We start from the raw sequence: 16,069 nt of genomic DNA, 5'->3' as shown, positions 1-16,069 counted from the left end.
CTTAATTATTCTACCTCCTGCCACGGTGAGCAGTCTGCTCACAATCCGGTGGGTAGGTTGTGATGACGCCACACGGTCACGTGACTTAGGCGGGCCACCTTTCCCCTAGGTTGCTTCCCTACGGATTTTTCGTGCATTTTTTCGCTTACGGTCAACGACGCCGACAGCCAACGCCGAGGACGACGCCGGCTTTTTTGCGGCACGGGCTCCTTGACGTTCTCGCGTTAAAATAAAATGCGCAAAATAAACAGCGTGCGAACGAAGACCGCTGGAGACTTTGAGGCGCTGCACGGTCCCCTCGTGTTACGCTGTGCGGGGCAGTGCCCCATGCAGCGTATGGTCTGTCGCGGTCCGGCACAAGCAACCCGAAGCAGGGAACTGTGGACGCTGCTGCATTCATACGGAGCGGCTGGTCGATTGTAACGGTGCGTCGCTGCAAGGTCATTCCAGGACACTCGCAAAGCTTTCCCCTTCGGCGTATGCAGAGGGCTCATGCTTTGGAACGAATCCCCAAATGCACTTTTTTGCACTAACCCTGCCACACAGCGGCAATGGGAACATGGCATATAACGCCACGCACGAGCGAAATAACGCTCAGCGTTATCTCGCTCGTGCGTGGCGGGTTGCACAAGAGGCTGCTGATGCTAAATATCTCGGCGCCAGAACCCTTCCTCGATAAAAGATGCTAGATCCATGACGCTCCGGTACCTTTTCTCCTGCGCACCGAAAAACCGAACAAATGTGAGCGTCACCCTGTCCTTTGTGTCCGTTTCATGCTGCACTTTCTTATCACCAACTAGCCCAGCAACAAGTTCGAATGGAGTATCTTTTCAAAAGTGTTCATTTGAACTATGCTTGGCTTCTTACTTCATTTCAGTACGGACGTGCTGCTCAAGAACATTTTGTGCGCCGGTCCTGTCAGCAAAGAAGAGGACGACTTCGCCCAGCTCGTCAGAGACAAGTGAGGCGACCGTTCTTTTACTCTTCACAGTGGTCTCTCTACAGAAAGGCTCTCTCCCTTCCGAATCCTTTATTTTTCTGTTCCTCAGCTCTCTGACCGCTCCAGAATAGGTGGGAACACGCAGACTGCGTTGCCAGCATTCGGGCTGAAACAGTGCCAGTGGCGTCCGGCGGCTTATGCTCTGCTCTATGTGCCTACTCGTCTGCGTTGTCTTTAACAAAGGAAAAAAACAGCAGAGCCTTGTTCTTCAACTGCCTGTGCCGTTTTTGAGTCCAGCACCCTCAATTCCACGTCTAAATTTGTCCTCCATTTCGTGCAGGTATTTCCGCAGGCCGACCAGCAACCACTGGGAAGGCGTGGAGATCGAGAAGATCCGGCAGAAGCTGGCTCGCAGGCGCTGCCACCTCCGACAGGACGAAGCACCGACTCGTTCTGTCAACGGACAGTGACTCAGCTGTTATTTCACCATAAGTTCTCGGTGGCAGCGGAACTCCGAACACTAAAAAAAAAAAGAATGTGCGCGTATTTATCACCACTGAAGAGTTATTTATGTGTCAAGTGAATGATTTTCTGGTCAATCAATCGACTGATCAAAATCTAGGAAAGCCGTTCGACGAGAGATGCAAATGCATTACTGATTCTCTCTTTCTCTCTACAGCCTCGATGAAAGAAAGCCCGACTGACTGTGCGATTTTCTCCATTTCCTAGGCTTTTTCGTAGCCTAGATAGCGTGCTTGAAGCTGGCAGGGCTAAAGCCCCTCCATAGCGTTTCTGAAAGAGCGAAGAGCGTGAGTGTCATGGAGGGGGTTTAGGCAGGGCATTGACCACACAGCCCACCCCCGAAAACGGTGTAAGAATAGAAAGGCGCCTCAACGAGCGCTCCGCAGGTGGCGCAGAACCACTCGCAGTTCTCGGCGCTCGGCCAGATGGCGCCACACGACTGCGCCCGCTTTTGAAGTTGGGAAAGAAATAACTAAATTGGGCTGCAATACATAGAATATTGGCGAAGTATACATTGAGAGGCAATGAGAACAACTAGTTTAAATACAAGGCTTAGCCAAAGTGAGTAAATAAACAAAAAATAACATGCATATTTTCCGATAATTCTCAGTGTTTACCAGTCGTTCTCGTGGCCTTCAGATTATTTAGCGTGCGCGAAACATTTCTCCACACCTTCAAAAATTCTTCGTATTTTGGTGCCGAAAACAGCGACCTTTCTTTGCATCACTTGTAGCCTGTCGTACATCGCGGAGCAAAGCACTTTCGTCCCATCGTCGAAGCACCGAAGCACCGGTGACAGCGCCATACACCACCACAATCAAAATACAGTCGTGTTTGAGTCAAAGAACAGCAATACAAACTGAAATGGAAGTCCGTGGCGAACAAAACTTACGTTCAGCGGCTCGTTCGCTGCAAGCAGACGACAACAACACAAATAGCGGAAGTGCCCGCTTATAGTGAACTAGAATTCTAGTTCTAGAGTTCTCGAACTTGAATTCTAGTTCACTATATGCCCGCTAAAGCCCCTTGGTAGTGCCCGCTAGGGCGCCTTGACCGCTCGCGGCGCTGGCCATCCAATCACCCTAGAGCCCCTTGATAATATGATCAAAGGGATTTAAGTCACTCTAGTGCCCGCTATTCTGCGTCGCCATCTGTCGACAGGCACCGAAACTGCGAGACTTATCACGCAACGTTCGGAGCGCAGGACAAGCGGCGCCGTTGGTACTACTCTTTACTCTTACACCCTGCCCCTGAAGCTAGGACAGCCATGCACTGCAACACCTCGTCTGTCACTGCGTCTGCTTCGAGACGCACTCGTGAACGTGTTCTCCTTTCCGTTCGGGAAAGGGCACTGTCCAATGACGGCGTACTATTTCAGTTGTGTCTGCGACGCAACAGGGCTGCATGATGATGACACGAAGAGCCCCGGGAGCGCTGGGCCTTCATGTCATCAGCATGCAGCCCTCAGGGTTTCATCGGGTTTTCAAAACTGCGTAATGAGGTCGCGAATTGGGACCAGGGGGTCGTCTAAAATTTGTGCACCTCGCCTACACCATCATCTGCCCTGAGAGGTGACAAGAGCCAGAGCGATTACCCGAGCAGAAATATCGGCGAGGGCGACGGAGAACAACGTGCGCGGAGTGAGGGCGAGGCAGGACGACCGGAAGTATCTCTCTGCGGAAACTGAATCGTCGGCTCGGGGCCGTATGTTTTAGCATCCTAGAAGTTAAATCTAGTTAAATCGATAAACAGGGAAAGATTTCTTTCTTTACGCGCTAACTTCTGCACTGACACTGCTTCTCTTGTCATGCGACATTTGTGCACTCTAGTCTTACTTTCCCGTGACATCGTCATCCGTTTACATATGGTAGTTTTAGAGATGTTCGTAATGGTTGTCACTGGTAGTTTTTATTTGTGCATATCCCGCAGCGCCGAACCATTAAAGCGGGGTAATGTACTCACAAAGGCAAAACAGTACAATTACACTTGAAATTACAAATAAACAAATTAATGACACGTTGTAACAGTAAGCAAAGCATGACGTGCAACTAATATATCACACCACATTGCAAATAGAGTAAGATTCGTTCTTTCAAGTAATTCGTGAACCAAGTGAAACAGCCACTGTCCAATGATGCTTATACCTTATAGGCATTCCACTTGGATACTGTGCATGTGAAAACTATTGCAACAGAGTAACCTAGGGATCAGCTAAGTGAACAAGTCCAGTTTTGCATATCCCCGTATATAGGTTGTGTGCTTATCATTTACAGCGTAGATCGCAATTCCCAACTGAGAGTTCCTTGAATAGCTGCTACACAGCGCACAGACAGCATAGTGGTTGATTGGAACTGTTTCTCCATCGATCCTTACAGCATTTCCTGACAAGGAAGACGAAGAAGTGTGGCTGTTTCAGGAAATTCAGTACAGGCCGAATAGATGCTCACCAGAACTTTCAAAGAGCTTTTCAAAGACGCTTCGTCTGGATCCTGGCAAGCCAGTCTGGATAGCAAGAGCTCATACTTGTGTACCACGAGCACAGCGTACATTCGATGCAGGTTCTCGCGAGTGTCATTCAGTATTTTGACTTCTCTGAAAGGGTTCTAGAAAGCAATGCACAGAGTTCTGGAAGGTCTAACCTGAAGCTGAAACGTGGAGGAAACTATTGTGACCCCAAAAATTATATGCTTTGGAAGATACAACATTTTTTTGCTTTTAAACCTAGTCTTATATGCCGCATATGCTTCTAGTGAGGTTGGTCTTAAAAATTGGGCCACTCGTCTTTTCAATTCAGGCAGCAGAATACAAATCCAAAGGGAGCTATAGGCCTCTGCGACCCTGGGAGCGGTAAACACGTGCTTATGCCTGTCATTTTTGCTTATTCTGATAAACTCATTTTACATTATCTTTCAAAACGGCACTCCTATGAAAAAAGCTCCTTTTCAGAGTGAGTGAGTGAGTGAGTGAGTGAGTGAGTGAGTGAGTGAGTGAGTGAGTGAGTGAGTGAGTGAGTGAGTGAGTGAGTGAGTGAGTGAGTGAGTGAACGAACGAACGAACGAACGAACGAAACCATGATCCTCAAGACATTCCCAGTATGCGCAACGAAGGACTAGAGGATCCAAGTTGGTCTGCTTGAGGACAAGTTTGGGACAGCCTGAAGAGGACATCTGAACGTCTGCAGTGGTCACGAAAGAGTAGCAGCCATGCGGACGCGCAAAATCTGCTTTCTAACGCAGGTTAGTCCGAGTCGCTTTCTGTTCTGTAAGCGCACAAGCAATGCAAACCTTCTGCTCTTCCCATGCCCGAACGTTTTCCTTAGCACTGCTGTTGAATGTGTGCATGTTCTGAAGCTGCTCTTTTTGTGTGGGGACACTGAGCTCAGCCCTGGGCCTTCTAAGGAAGATCCAGGCAAACGTGATAACCATGTTGTCGTTTTACCGAAAACACCGAATGGTGTTTACCTGTGCCTACTCGTCTGCGTTGTCTTTAACAAAGGAAAAAAACAGCAGAGCCTTGTTCTTCAACTGCCTGTGCCGTTTTTGAGTCCAGCACCCTCAATTCCACGTCTAAATTTGTCCTCCATTTCGTGCAGGTATTTCCGCAGGCCGACCAGCAACCACTGGGAAGGCGTGGAGATCGAGAAGATCCGGCAGAAGCTGGCTCGCAGGCGCTGCCACCTCCGACAGGACGAAGCACCGACTCGTTCTGTCAACGGACAGTGACTCAGCTGTTATTTCACCATAAGTTCTCGGTGGCAGCGGAACTCCGAACACTAAAAAAAAAAAGAATGTGCGCGTATTTATCACCACTGAAGAGTTATTTATGTGTCAAGTGAATGATTTTCTGGTCAATCAATCGACTGATCAAAATCTAGGAAAGCCGTTCGACGAGAGATGCAAATGCATTACTGATTCTCTCTTTCTCTCTACAGCCTCGATGAAAGAAAGCCCGACTGACTGTGCGATTTTCTCCATTTCCTAGGCTTTTTCGTAGCCTAGATAGCGTGCTTGAAGCTGGCAGGGCTAAAGCCCCTCCATAGCGTTTCTGAAAGAGCGAAGAGCGTGAGTGTCATGGAGGGGGTTTAGGCAGGGCATTGACCACACAGCCAACCCCCGAAAACGGTGTAAGAATAGAAAGGCGCCTCAACGAGCGCTCCGCAGGTGGCGCAGAACCACTCGCAGTTCTCGGCGCTCGGCCAGATGGCGCCACACGACTGCGCCCGCTTTTGAAGTTGGGAAAGAAATAACTAAATTGGGCTGCAATACATAGAATATTGGCGAAGTATACATTGAGAGGCAATGAGAACAACTAGTTTAAATACAAGGCTTAGCCAAAGTGAGTAAATAAACAAAAAATAACATGCATATTTTCCGATAATTCTCAGTGTTTACCAGTCGTTCTCGTGGCCTTCAGATTATTTAGCGTGCGCGAAACATTTCTCCACACCTTCAAAAATTCTTCGTATTTTGGTGCCGAAAACAGCGACCTTTCTTTGCATCACTTGTAGCCTGTCGTACATCGCGGAGCAAAGCACTTTCGTCCCATCGTCGAAGCACCGAAGCACCGGTGACAGCGCCATACACCACCACAATCAAAATACAGTCGTGTTTGAGTCAAAGAACAGCAATACAAACCGAAATGGAAGTCCGTGGCGAACAAAACTTACGTTCAGCGGCTCGTTCGCTGCAAGCAGACGACAACAACACAAATAGCGGAAGTGCCCGCTTATAGTGAACTAGAATTCTAGTTCTAGAGTTCTCGAACTTGAATTCTAGTTCACTATATGCCCGCTAAAGCCCCTTGGTAGTGCCCGCTAGGGCGCCTTGACCGCTCGCGGCGCTGGCCATCCAATCACCCTAGAGCCCCTTGATAATATGATCAAAGGGATTTAAGTCACTCTAGTGCCCGCTATTCTGCGTCGCCATCTGTCGACAGGCACCGAAACTGCGAGACTTATCACGCAACGTTCGGAGCGCAGGACAAGCGGCGCCGTTGGTACTACTCTTTACTCTTACACCCTGCCCCTGAAGCTAGGACAGCCATGCACTGCAACACCTCGTCTGTCACTGCGTCTGCTTCGAGACGCATTCGTGAACGTGTTCTCCTTTCCGTTCGGGAAAGGGCACTGTCCAATGACGGCGTACTATTTCAGTTGTGTCTGCGACGCAACAGGGCTGCATGATGATGACACGAAGAGCCCCGGGAGCGCTGGGCCTTCATGTCATCAGCATGCAGCCCTCAGGGTTTCATCGGGTTTTCAAAACTGCGTAATGAGGTCGCGAATTGGGACCAGGGGGTCGTCTAAAATTTGTGCACCTCGCCTACACCATCATCTGCCCTGAGAGGTGACAAGAGCCAGAGCGATTACCCGAGCAGAAATATCGGCGAGGGCGACGGAGAACAACGTGCGCGGAGTGAGGGCGAGGCAGGACGACCGGAAGTATCTCTCTGCGGAAACTGAATCGTCGGCTCGGGGCCGTATGTTTTAGCATCCTAGAAGTTAAATCTAGTTAAATCGATAAACAGGGAAAGATTTCTTTCTTTACGCGCTAACTTCTGCACTGACACTGCTTCTCTTGTCATGCGACATTTGTGCACTCTAGTCTTACTTTCCCGTGACATCGTCATCCGTTTACATATGGTAGTTTTAGAGATGTTCGTAATGGTTGTCACTGGTAGTTTTTATTTGTGCATATCCCGCAGCGCCGAACCATTAAAGCGGGGTAATGTACTCACAAAGGCAAAACAGTACAATTACACTTGAAATTACAAATAAACAAATTAATGACACGTTGTAACAGTAAGCAAAGCATGACGTGCAACTAATATATCACACCACATTGCAAATAGAGTAAGATTCGTTCTTTCAAGTAATTCGTGAACCAAGTGAAACAGCCACTGTCCAATGATGCTTATACCTTATAGGCATTCCACTTGGATACTGTGCATGTGAAAACTATTGCAACAGAGTAACCTAGGGATCAGCTAAGTGAACAAGTCCAGTTTTGCATATCCCCGTATATAGGTTGTGTGCTTATCATTTACAGCGTAGATCGCAATTCCCAACTGAGAGTTCCTTGAATAGCTGCTACACAGCGCACAGACAGCATAGTGGTTGATTGGAACTGTTTCTCCATCGATCCTTACAGCATTTCCTGACAAGGAAGACGAAGAAGTGTGGCTGTTTCAGGAAATTCAGTACAGGCCGAATAGATGCTCACCAGAACTTTCAAAGAGCTTTTCAAAGACGCTTCGTCTGGATCCTGGCAAGCCAGTCTGGATAGCAAGAGCTCATACTTGTGTACCACGAGCACAGCGTACATTCGATGCAGGTTCTCGCGAGTGTCATTCAGTATTTTGACTTCTCTGAAAGGGTTCTAGAAAGCAATGCACAGAGTTCTGGAAGGTCTAACCTGAAGCTGAAACGTGGAGGAAACTATTGTGACCCCAAAAATTATATGCTTTGGAAGATACAACATTTTTTTGCTTTTAAACCTAGTCTTATATGCCGCATATGCTTCTAGTGAGGTTGGTCTTAAAAATTGGGCCACTCGTCTTTTCAATTCAGGCAGCAGAATACAAATCCAAAGGGAGCTATAGGCCTCTGCGACCCTGGGAGCGGTAAACACGTGCTTATGCCTGTCATTTTTGCTTATTCTGATAAACTCATTTTACATTATCTTTCAAAACGGCACTCCTATGAAAAAAGCTCCTTTTCAGAGTGAGTGAGTGAGTGAGTGAGTGAGTGAGTGAGTGAGTGAGTGAGTGAGTGAGTGAGTGAGTGAGTGAGTGAGTGAGTGAGTGAGTGAGTGAACGAACGAACGAACGAACGAAACCATGATCCTCAAGACATTCCCAGTATGCGCAACGAAGGACTAGAGGATCCAAGTTGGTCTGCTTGAGGACAAGTTTGGGACAGCCTGAAGAGGACATCTGAACGTCTGCAGTGGTCACGAAAGAGTAGCAGCCATGCGGACGCGCAAAATCTGCTTTCTAACGCAGGTTAGTCCGAGTCGCTTTCTGTTCTGTAAGCGCACAAGCAATGCAAACCTTCTGCTCTTCCCATGCCCGAACGTTTTCCTTAGCACTGCTGTTGAATGTGTGCATGTTCTGAAGCTGCTCTTTTTGTGTGGGGACACTGAGCTCAGCCCTGGGCCTTCTAAGGAAGATCCAGGCAAACGTGATAACCATGTTGTCGTTTTACCGAAAACACCGAATGGGAAAATGGACAAAAAACACTGGGAAGTCCGCTTCCAAATTATCGAGATTAAGGGAATGGAAATAAACCTCGATAAGCGAATGAACAGTTTTCATGGTCTACTTACTGCCGTTGAAGCGAACATCGCTGCTTTACAACCGTACTCTCCGAAACGATTTGCTCTCACTCGAAGGCTTGCCGAACTGGAGGACCGTTAGCCGAGCACAAAGACTAGGCAGATTTGATCCAAACAAAGGTTGTCTTGTGAGAGCCTAGTTCTCTAGCTTCAAAATCAATTAGGCCATTTTTTTTCGCTAGTTCTAAACTTCAAACGGAAATTGGATTTTCTCTATCGATCTTATAGAGGGGAATGGGTTAGATTATGGTTGTTAAGGATGCTTGTAGTCTTGTAGTTTCGATATTGCTCAATCACCTAGCTCGAGGACACTTCTTGAGGGGTAAATTTTTTATTAGCAGCTAATAAAACGAAGAAAAATACAAGCAAGGAAGATATAGGGCATATACATTTGACTGATTTGTAGTTTTACCTCACGAAACCAGCCCTCGGTCCCGCCGAAACTGCTGGTTTTAAATCCTATGTCCTCCATAAATCAGGTAACTCCACAAACATCCATCCAATAAATCATTGGGAAAGGAAAGCATCACCAATCATACCTGAATAAAAAGGTAGAGCAAAAAAGACGACCACAGGAGGAAGACACCACAAACATCGATAGGGAAAGGAAAACACAGCCAATCAATGATTGAAAAAAGAAAACTCATCCCGACAAATACCTTAAGAATATGTGCGCTTTCCATCATCGAGATTCCAGAGGATTCTCCCTTCCTTCCGCGAGCTTCGCGAGCATTCTAGCTTTCCCACTGTGCGGGCTGTTTCAACCTCTGGTAAACCCAGTTTCGAGGAAAGGCCATCTCCGAGGCCCACCTATTCAGCACCGTCACTCACAAGCTGTCTCCATAAACAGCGGACGGACGGACGCGAACTCTCGTACAAAGCGCGTCTCTCGCGTGTCCCTTCCCTGTGCATTCGAGGTTGACCCGTGCTTTATGAGCGGTGTTGGGTTGAGGAAGCGTGGTCGGGCCGGAGGAGGGACGAGGAGGATCGGAGACGAGGTTACAAGCGGAAGACAAGAAAAAACTTCATACAGACTACTTACAACTGTACAGGTGAGAGCAACTGAGAGCGCCTCTCAGTAAAGGTAGCTTCGTAGCGGATGGGAGTCTGTCCCAGCAAAGAGTCTCTCCAAAAGTCGTCCCCCTGGTACCAAACCAGCAGCTCGTTAAATACCCTTCGTATTCCCCAGATCCCTGACTGGGGAATACAGTTCGAAGAACAATGTCCAATCAAACGAGAAGACACTGGTGGGACCGTCCACGGCAAGGCGGTGCCGATGCTCTCTCAGCTCGTCGATGGAAGGGGTAGGTGGTGGTGGTAGTGTTTTTTTTTTATTGAAATAATAGTAAAAAGTAAGGAAAAGATTTTTGCTGGGCCCCGGCATCTGCCATCGATACTGAAGCACCTGAGCTGGGGCGGCGGAAATAAAGGATGACAGGCAGAATGGAGAAATTACATGAAAGAGGTGAGGGGACAGGAATAGAGGATAGGGGGAGAAGTAATATATACAAACTATTTACACAATAAGAAATGTGTCCAGGTTGTGCGCGTGATTAGTTCATTTTAGAGGAATTAAAACACACGTGAACAGCACTGTGTTGGCTACAACTGGAGTAGGGCGTCCAGTTATTAATCGTTCAAGGTAGAACTCGCGCAGGGTTCGGTCACTGCGTGTAACTATACCTGACGGAGAACAGACGGGTCGTCAAGCCCATGTGTTCGAGGAATTCACAGAGGCTCACCTAAGTTCACCCCCTAATTTCACCGCTTGCATCGCCTGTCTGTATATAACTGATGTTATCGCAATCGGTCGGAAGGATTTTATGTTCATCTTATCGCCTTTCTCTTTATAAATCAAATTTATTTTACTCTGTTTCCAGCTGTGTGGAATTTGCTTATATTTGTTATGACTGCCTCCAATGCTTTTATCAGCGTTTCCTTGCCTTTTGGGCCAAGTTCATTAAACAGCTTGATTGGAATTTTTTCTATCCCCGCGGATGTGCATTTTGGAATATTTGCTTCCGCTTTTTTCCAGTGAAGACTGGCCAGTTCTAAAATGTTTTCCGTTGGGCTGTCCTGTGTTGCTCCCTCATTTGGTAAGTTTACCCTATCGTCATTCCTAATAGAGTTAGCTATAACTGATGCTATGTACTTCACAGCATCGTCTCCCTCTAAACATTTTCTCTCGCCATTTTGAATCTGTTCCTGCTTCTTTAATTCGTTTTACCCAGCCAGCATATATGGTTCCAGAACTTTCTTAGTTCCCCTTTAGTTGCATCGCGAACTTCAGCCAGCCAGCGATCAGAGGACTGCTTCATTTTAGCCTGGACGAGGACCTGCACTTGCTGTTTCTTTTGTCGGTAAGATTCCCACTTTCGGCCAATCAGCTACCGCTCCGGCGGCGCCTGGCGGTGCGCGCTTGCGACCGATTTGAAGAAGGAGGCGGCGCAGCGCTCTCGAGCTGACCTTTCTGGCTACACACTAAACAATTTCTCACCCTTTATGGTGTAACTCAGCTGTCCCCAGACGAACATTCTTATGCAATTGTTCGGTGCTAAAAAAGGGTGCAGAGATCAGCACCCTTAATGAAGGGTGCACTTAATGATACTTTAGAGGATGTAATGGTTGCACCCTCATTAAAGGGCAATATTTTTCCATAACATCTCTACGAATGCATGTTGGAAGGGCGCTCCACAATGATTCACCCATGAAGCAAAAGCCTTGGATTGATGCGCGCCATCGAAACTTTCATGTTTGCACCCTTCCTTAATGGTGCTGATCTTTGCACCCTTTTTAGCACCCAAAAGGGTGTTCTTCTGGGGACAGCTGATTTACACCCCTAAGGGTGAGAATTTGTTTAGTGTGTACTGGCCCGTGGGAAAAGAAGAAAGCGTCCTGCGTCTCCACGGCGCGCCTCGCCAACCAGGGAAGGGTACGGCATTCCTAAATTCTCGCACTCCACCTCCCTGAACACCGAACGTCCCCTGAGATCAGCGGGCGGTAGACTGCAGTGATCTCATTAAAGTCTTTATTCTTTGCCGCTTATAAATCCCCCAGCACATCGAAGTTCATCACAATGTCCCCGATCTCGTCGTCCTCTGGGGGTGGTGCTCCTGGGGAGGGCGGCGCGGCAGGAGGCTCGTTCCCTGGCTCGGGTTGTGCGACTAGGGCTCGGGGCTCCGGGGCGACCTTCACCCGATGCACCCTGGCCGCGAACACAGCGTCCCGGGCCTTCCGGGCCCGAAACCACCTCGGCGTCGAGGTCGCCTCCCTCCTGGTGCTGTCGGTGGTAGCGGGAGGCGACGTGTGTGCGCCGGGTGATGACCAAGCCCCCGCATACCGGGCAGTGCGTGGCCGCCGGCTGCGGTGGAATCACGACGGCTGGGTACGCCGCCAAGTGGTCCTCCACGGTGCCGCCACGGAATATGCAGGGGACCCGCTGCCGCGCCAGGCCCGCCTCCATCTTGCAGCTGCCGATCCCACGGCGCCACGCTCACGTTGGAGTGAGGTGGCGCCTCGCCGGCCTGATGGGTCCAGGTGGCGACGGACCGACGGCGTGATCCGCCTGTTTTGCCTCTATAAAAACGCAGCCGCCGCGGTCGGGTGCGTTTTTATGGAAGCAAAACGCTAAGGCGCCCGTGTGCTGTGCGATATGAGTGCACGTTAAAGATTCCCAGGTGGTCGAAATTATTCCGGAGCCCTCCACTACGGCACCTCTTTCTTCCTTTCTTCTCTCACTCCCTCCTTTATCCCCTCTCTTACGGCGCGGTTCAAGTGTCCTACGATATATGAGACAGATACTGCTCCATTTGCTCTCCCCAAAACCAATTGTTATTATTATTATAGAACGTTGTTAACGTCAACGCCAATGAACACAATGAATGCCGAAAGCTTTCGCTTTGTATATCCTGGATGAGCTGAGCAGATTCACAGCCTATTTTTTCTTTTTTGCATATCATTGTCATGACGACGATACGAAGCTCTAGTTGCCTTCCCTCCAGCCGGTATGGGACGAATTGCCGCTAACGTCTGTATCTGCTGGACAATGGTATATATAGAAGTTTCCTAACCCTGTCTGGGTTTCGACATGCGCACACCGTTCCGCCGCCGATGAGCGTCCCCTTTAGCTTTTAGACTTAAGACTCGGCGTCCGTGGTGCGCTTGAGATGTCCACAGACAAAGTGATCCAGTTATGCGGCTTTCCTTTTCTCAAAACCGAGAGAGGTTATAGACCGCAAATAAGACTAGACTGCAGGAACTAGACTGCCTTAATTGCTTCATGCAAGTCGGCCCTTGCCTCGCCAGATATCTGCGTCTCCCTACGTGGCCTCGGTCCAAGCACCGGAATTTCGCCTCCGGTGACGCCATTAGCCGAGGCGCTTACGCAACGTCGAAGAAGCGCTGCCTCGAGCTTTTCAATGTACACATGAACAAACAGCCGACAGTTCGGTTCCGCCAAATCTAACACCTTCCATTTAGGCGAAACAGGTACCCTGCAATGCGCGGTCCTTTCGCCGTTCTTTTATGCGAAGCATACAAGCCGCACAACCGAGCTCTTCCTTGCTGCGCCGCGCGCAGCCGCGTAGCTACCACTTGACCTACATCGGCGCACCACGTGATATGACGTCACAACAGCTGTGAAAGCTGGGGCTCAACTCGTGCGCTCGCTTGCGGACGCGCAGCCTCCGCCGGCGGCCTAACTCCCGCTCCTACCGCTAGGAGATACTGACGTCACACAATTGTATAAAAGGCGACGCACTCGTTGCACCACAACCACTGCCGGCAGTGGTTGTGGTGTTTTAACACCAGTCACAGGCCCGTGCATTTTCCTTTCCTCTTCCCCTTTCATCCACTTACTACTACTACTAGTCAGTTGAGCAGCGAGATGTCGGCCAGGGAGAGGGCGGCTCGCCAGACCACAAAGCGCAAGTTACAAAGAGCCACGGAAACGGGAGAAGAACGAGAAGTACGGCTTGCCAAGCGACGTATGCTTCGCATCCTAGGCTTAACCATAAGCTAAGCCAGGCCATTTTTTCAACGTGACCCTCATTCCGCTGCGCCAAAAGCTCGAAATTCCCAACCTGGAACATTCGCTGTGGGCGCACGATATTACCCTCTGGACTGCTGCAGGGAATTATGGCCAGATTGAGACACTCGAAACCGCTAGAGATGTCGTCCAATATTATTCCAGGAGCATTGGCTTAACCTGCTCCCACCCCGAGACTCAAACCCCCTAAGGTGATAATTACCCTCAACGATGCCCAAATAGCCGAAGTACAAACCATCCGGGTACTAGGAAGGCTTCTACAGAACAGTGGAAGAAATAATGCGATAACAGGCCAACTTAAAGCAAGCGCTAACAGTACGCGTCTCCCCTCACCCGCAGCATTACTAACAAACGCAGAGGAATGAGGGAGGCGGACACACGGCGACTAGTGCAGGACTTCTTCCTCAGCCTTATAACATAGACTGTTCCTTACGTTCATTTCACCCAAGCTGAGAAAGAGTCCCTAGACAGAATAATTCGCGCGGCATATAAAAGAGCCATCCACCTATACCCAAAAATACCCTCACCGAAAAACTGCTCCAGCTAGGGGTACGTACCACGGTCGATGAACTGGCTGAGGCGCATCTTGCAGCTCACTACGAACGCCTCTCCCACACGACCACAGCAAGGGCTATCCTTAGAAAACTTAAAATTGGGTACACCACCAAGGCTACCTCCGAACTTTCGCTCCCTCAATCGCATATTCATTCCTCTCCTTCCAAAAACATGCACCCATGCAGTGCCGGAAACAGCTCACGTGAATGCGGCAGAAAACCCCGACAAGGAACTATTTGCACTCCCGGTCGTAGACAACCACGGACGACCCCTTGTGACGACCACCTCCCTCAACGCCCGACTATCGATAGAGGCTGAGCAGGCGGCCACAGCCAGCACCGCTGACACCAACGCCGGATACATCCTCAGTGATTCGAATAATAATAATAATAATAATAATAATAATAATAATAATAATAATAATAATAATAATAATAATAATAATAATAATAATAATAATAATAATAATAATAATAATAATAATAATAATAATAATAATAATATTAATAATAATAATTCGTTTTTGGGGAAAGTAAATGACGCAGCATCTGTCTCATATATCGTTGGACACCTAAGACTAAGATCAAAGTCAGCAATCAGAAACTTCGCTAAGAGAAGGCTTCATGCCACAGCTCTAGCTCTGCATCCCGGCCAGAGCCAAATAATCCACAGAACGGCTCCAGCTCATATGGGTGCCAGCGCATACCTCCCACCCAGGGAACACGGAAGTTTATGAATGCGCCCGAGGATTCGTCAACCGGGCACAGAGCGACTAGTGCCCCTGGTTCAGGAGGGAGCGCCTGGTAACCTGCCATGAAATCACCCTCCACTATCAAAACGATCAAATCTTTTCGTTCGTCCCTCGCATCGCATGTTGACGCTCCCACTTTACGCACATTCATATCCCTGCTTCTAATTTGAGCCTTGTTCATTTAACATGGGTTCCCGGTCACAGCAGTGTGACAGTAAATGAGATCGCAGATAGCATCGCAAAGGAATCCCTAAGCGGCCCCGTGTTGCCTATCCTCCCGGCTACAGCGTATATCATAGGTTTCGGCGACGTGCGTTATTAAGCGCGCAAGAGCACTTCTAAAATCGGCGGCTTATCAACATCTGAGATATTCCTGGAGCAGGAAAGTTTGTCGATCTCAGCAGTTTGAAGTATCTCTGACAAGGTTGCTCTGCCGTACCCCTCCTCAAAATTTTTATCTACATCTATAGGTATGGTTTTGCGCGATCTCCCCTCTGTGCATTTTGCCGTGATCCTAAATTTATGGATCATTTTTGGCTCCATTGTCGCCGTTTCATCTCTTTGAGTAGAAGGTTGCTGCATTTTGGACTTAGTTTGAGCACCCGCTCTTGCTATCATTTGGCGCCACCACACTTGGGTTCAGCCACTGTCCTGTTTGTACCACTGTTCGAAATTTCATGCTGGAATCTCATCTACCGCCTTGCTAAATGTTAGCCTTTTCTTTTTTATGATAATAATAGTAATTGGTTTTGGGGGAAAGGAAATGGCACAGTATCTGTCTCATATATCGTTGGACACCTGAACCGCGCCGTAAGGGTAGTGGAGGGCTCCGGAATAATTTCGACCACCTGGGGATCTTTAACGTGCACTGACATCGCACAGCACACGGGCGCCTTAGCGTTTTTCCTCCATAAAAACGC

At 48.7% G+C, this 16,069-nt stretch overlaps 1 protein-coding gene across 2 annotated transcripts in view; it reads left to right on the top strand.

The window, feature by feature from the left end:
- Positions 1-1,519, top strand: part of LOC144124697 (uncharacterized) — a 61,351-nt gene extending 59,832 nt beyond the window's left edge. For both annotated transcript variants that reach the window (XM_077657539.1, XM_077657538.1), the window contains exons 9-10: positions 878-961; positions 1,281-1,519. In XM_077657539.1, coding sequence (XP_077513665.1) covers positions 878-961; positions 1,281-1,410 — 214 coding nt within the window. In that variant the 3' untranslated portion in view covers positions 1,411-1,519. The remainder of the gene's footprint in view (positions 1-877; positions 962-1,280) is intronic.
- The last annotated feature ends 14,550 nt before the right edge of the window (positions 1,520-16,069 follow it).

This window comes from Amblyomma americanum, chromosome 3 (genome assembly GCF_052857255.1).
Source record: "Amblyomma americanum isolate KBUSLIRL-KWMA chromosome 3, ASM5285725v1, whole genome shotgun sequence".
In the NCBI taxonomy this organism is placed as follows: domain Eukaryota; kingdom Metazoa; phylum Arthropoda; class Arachnida; order Ixodida; family Ixodidae; genus Amblyomma; species Amblyomma americanum.
The sequence above is the reverse complement of the archived record's forward strand: the minus strand, read 5'-3'. Positions and strand labels throughout refer to the sequence as shown.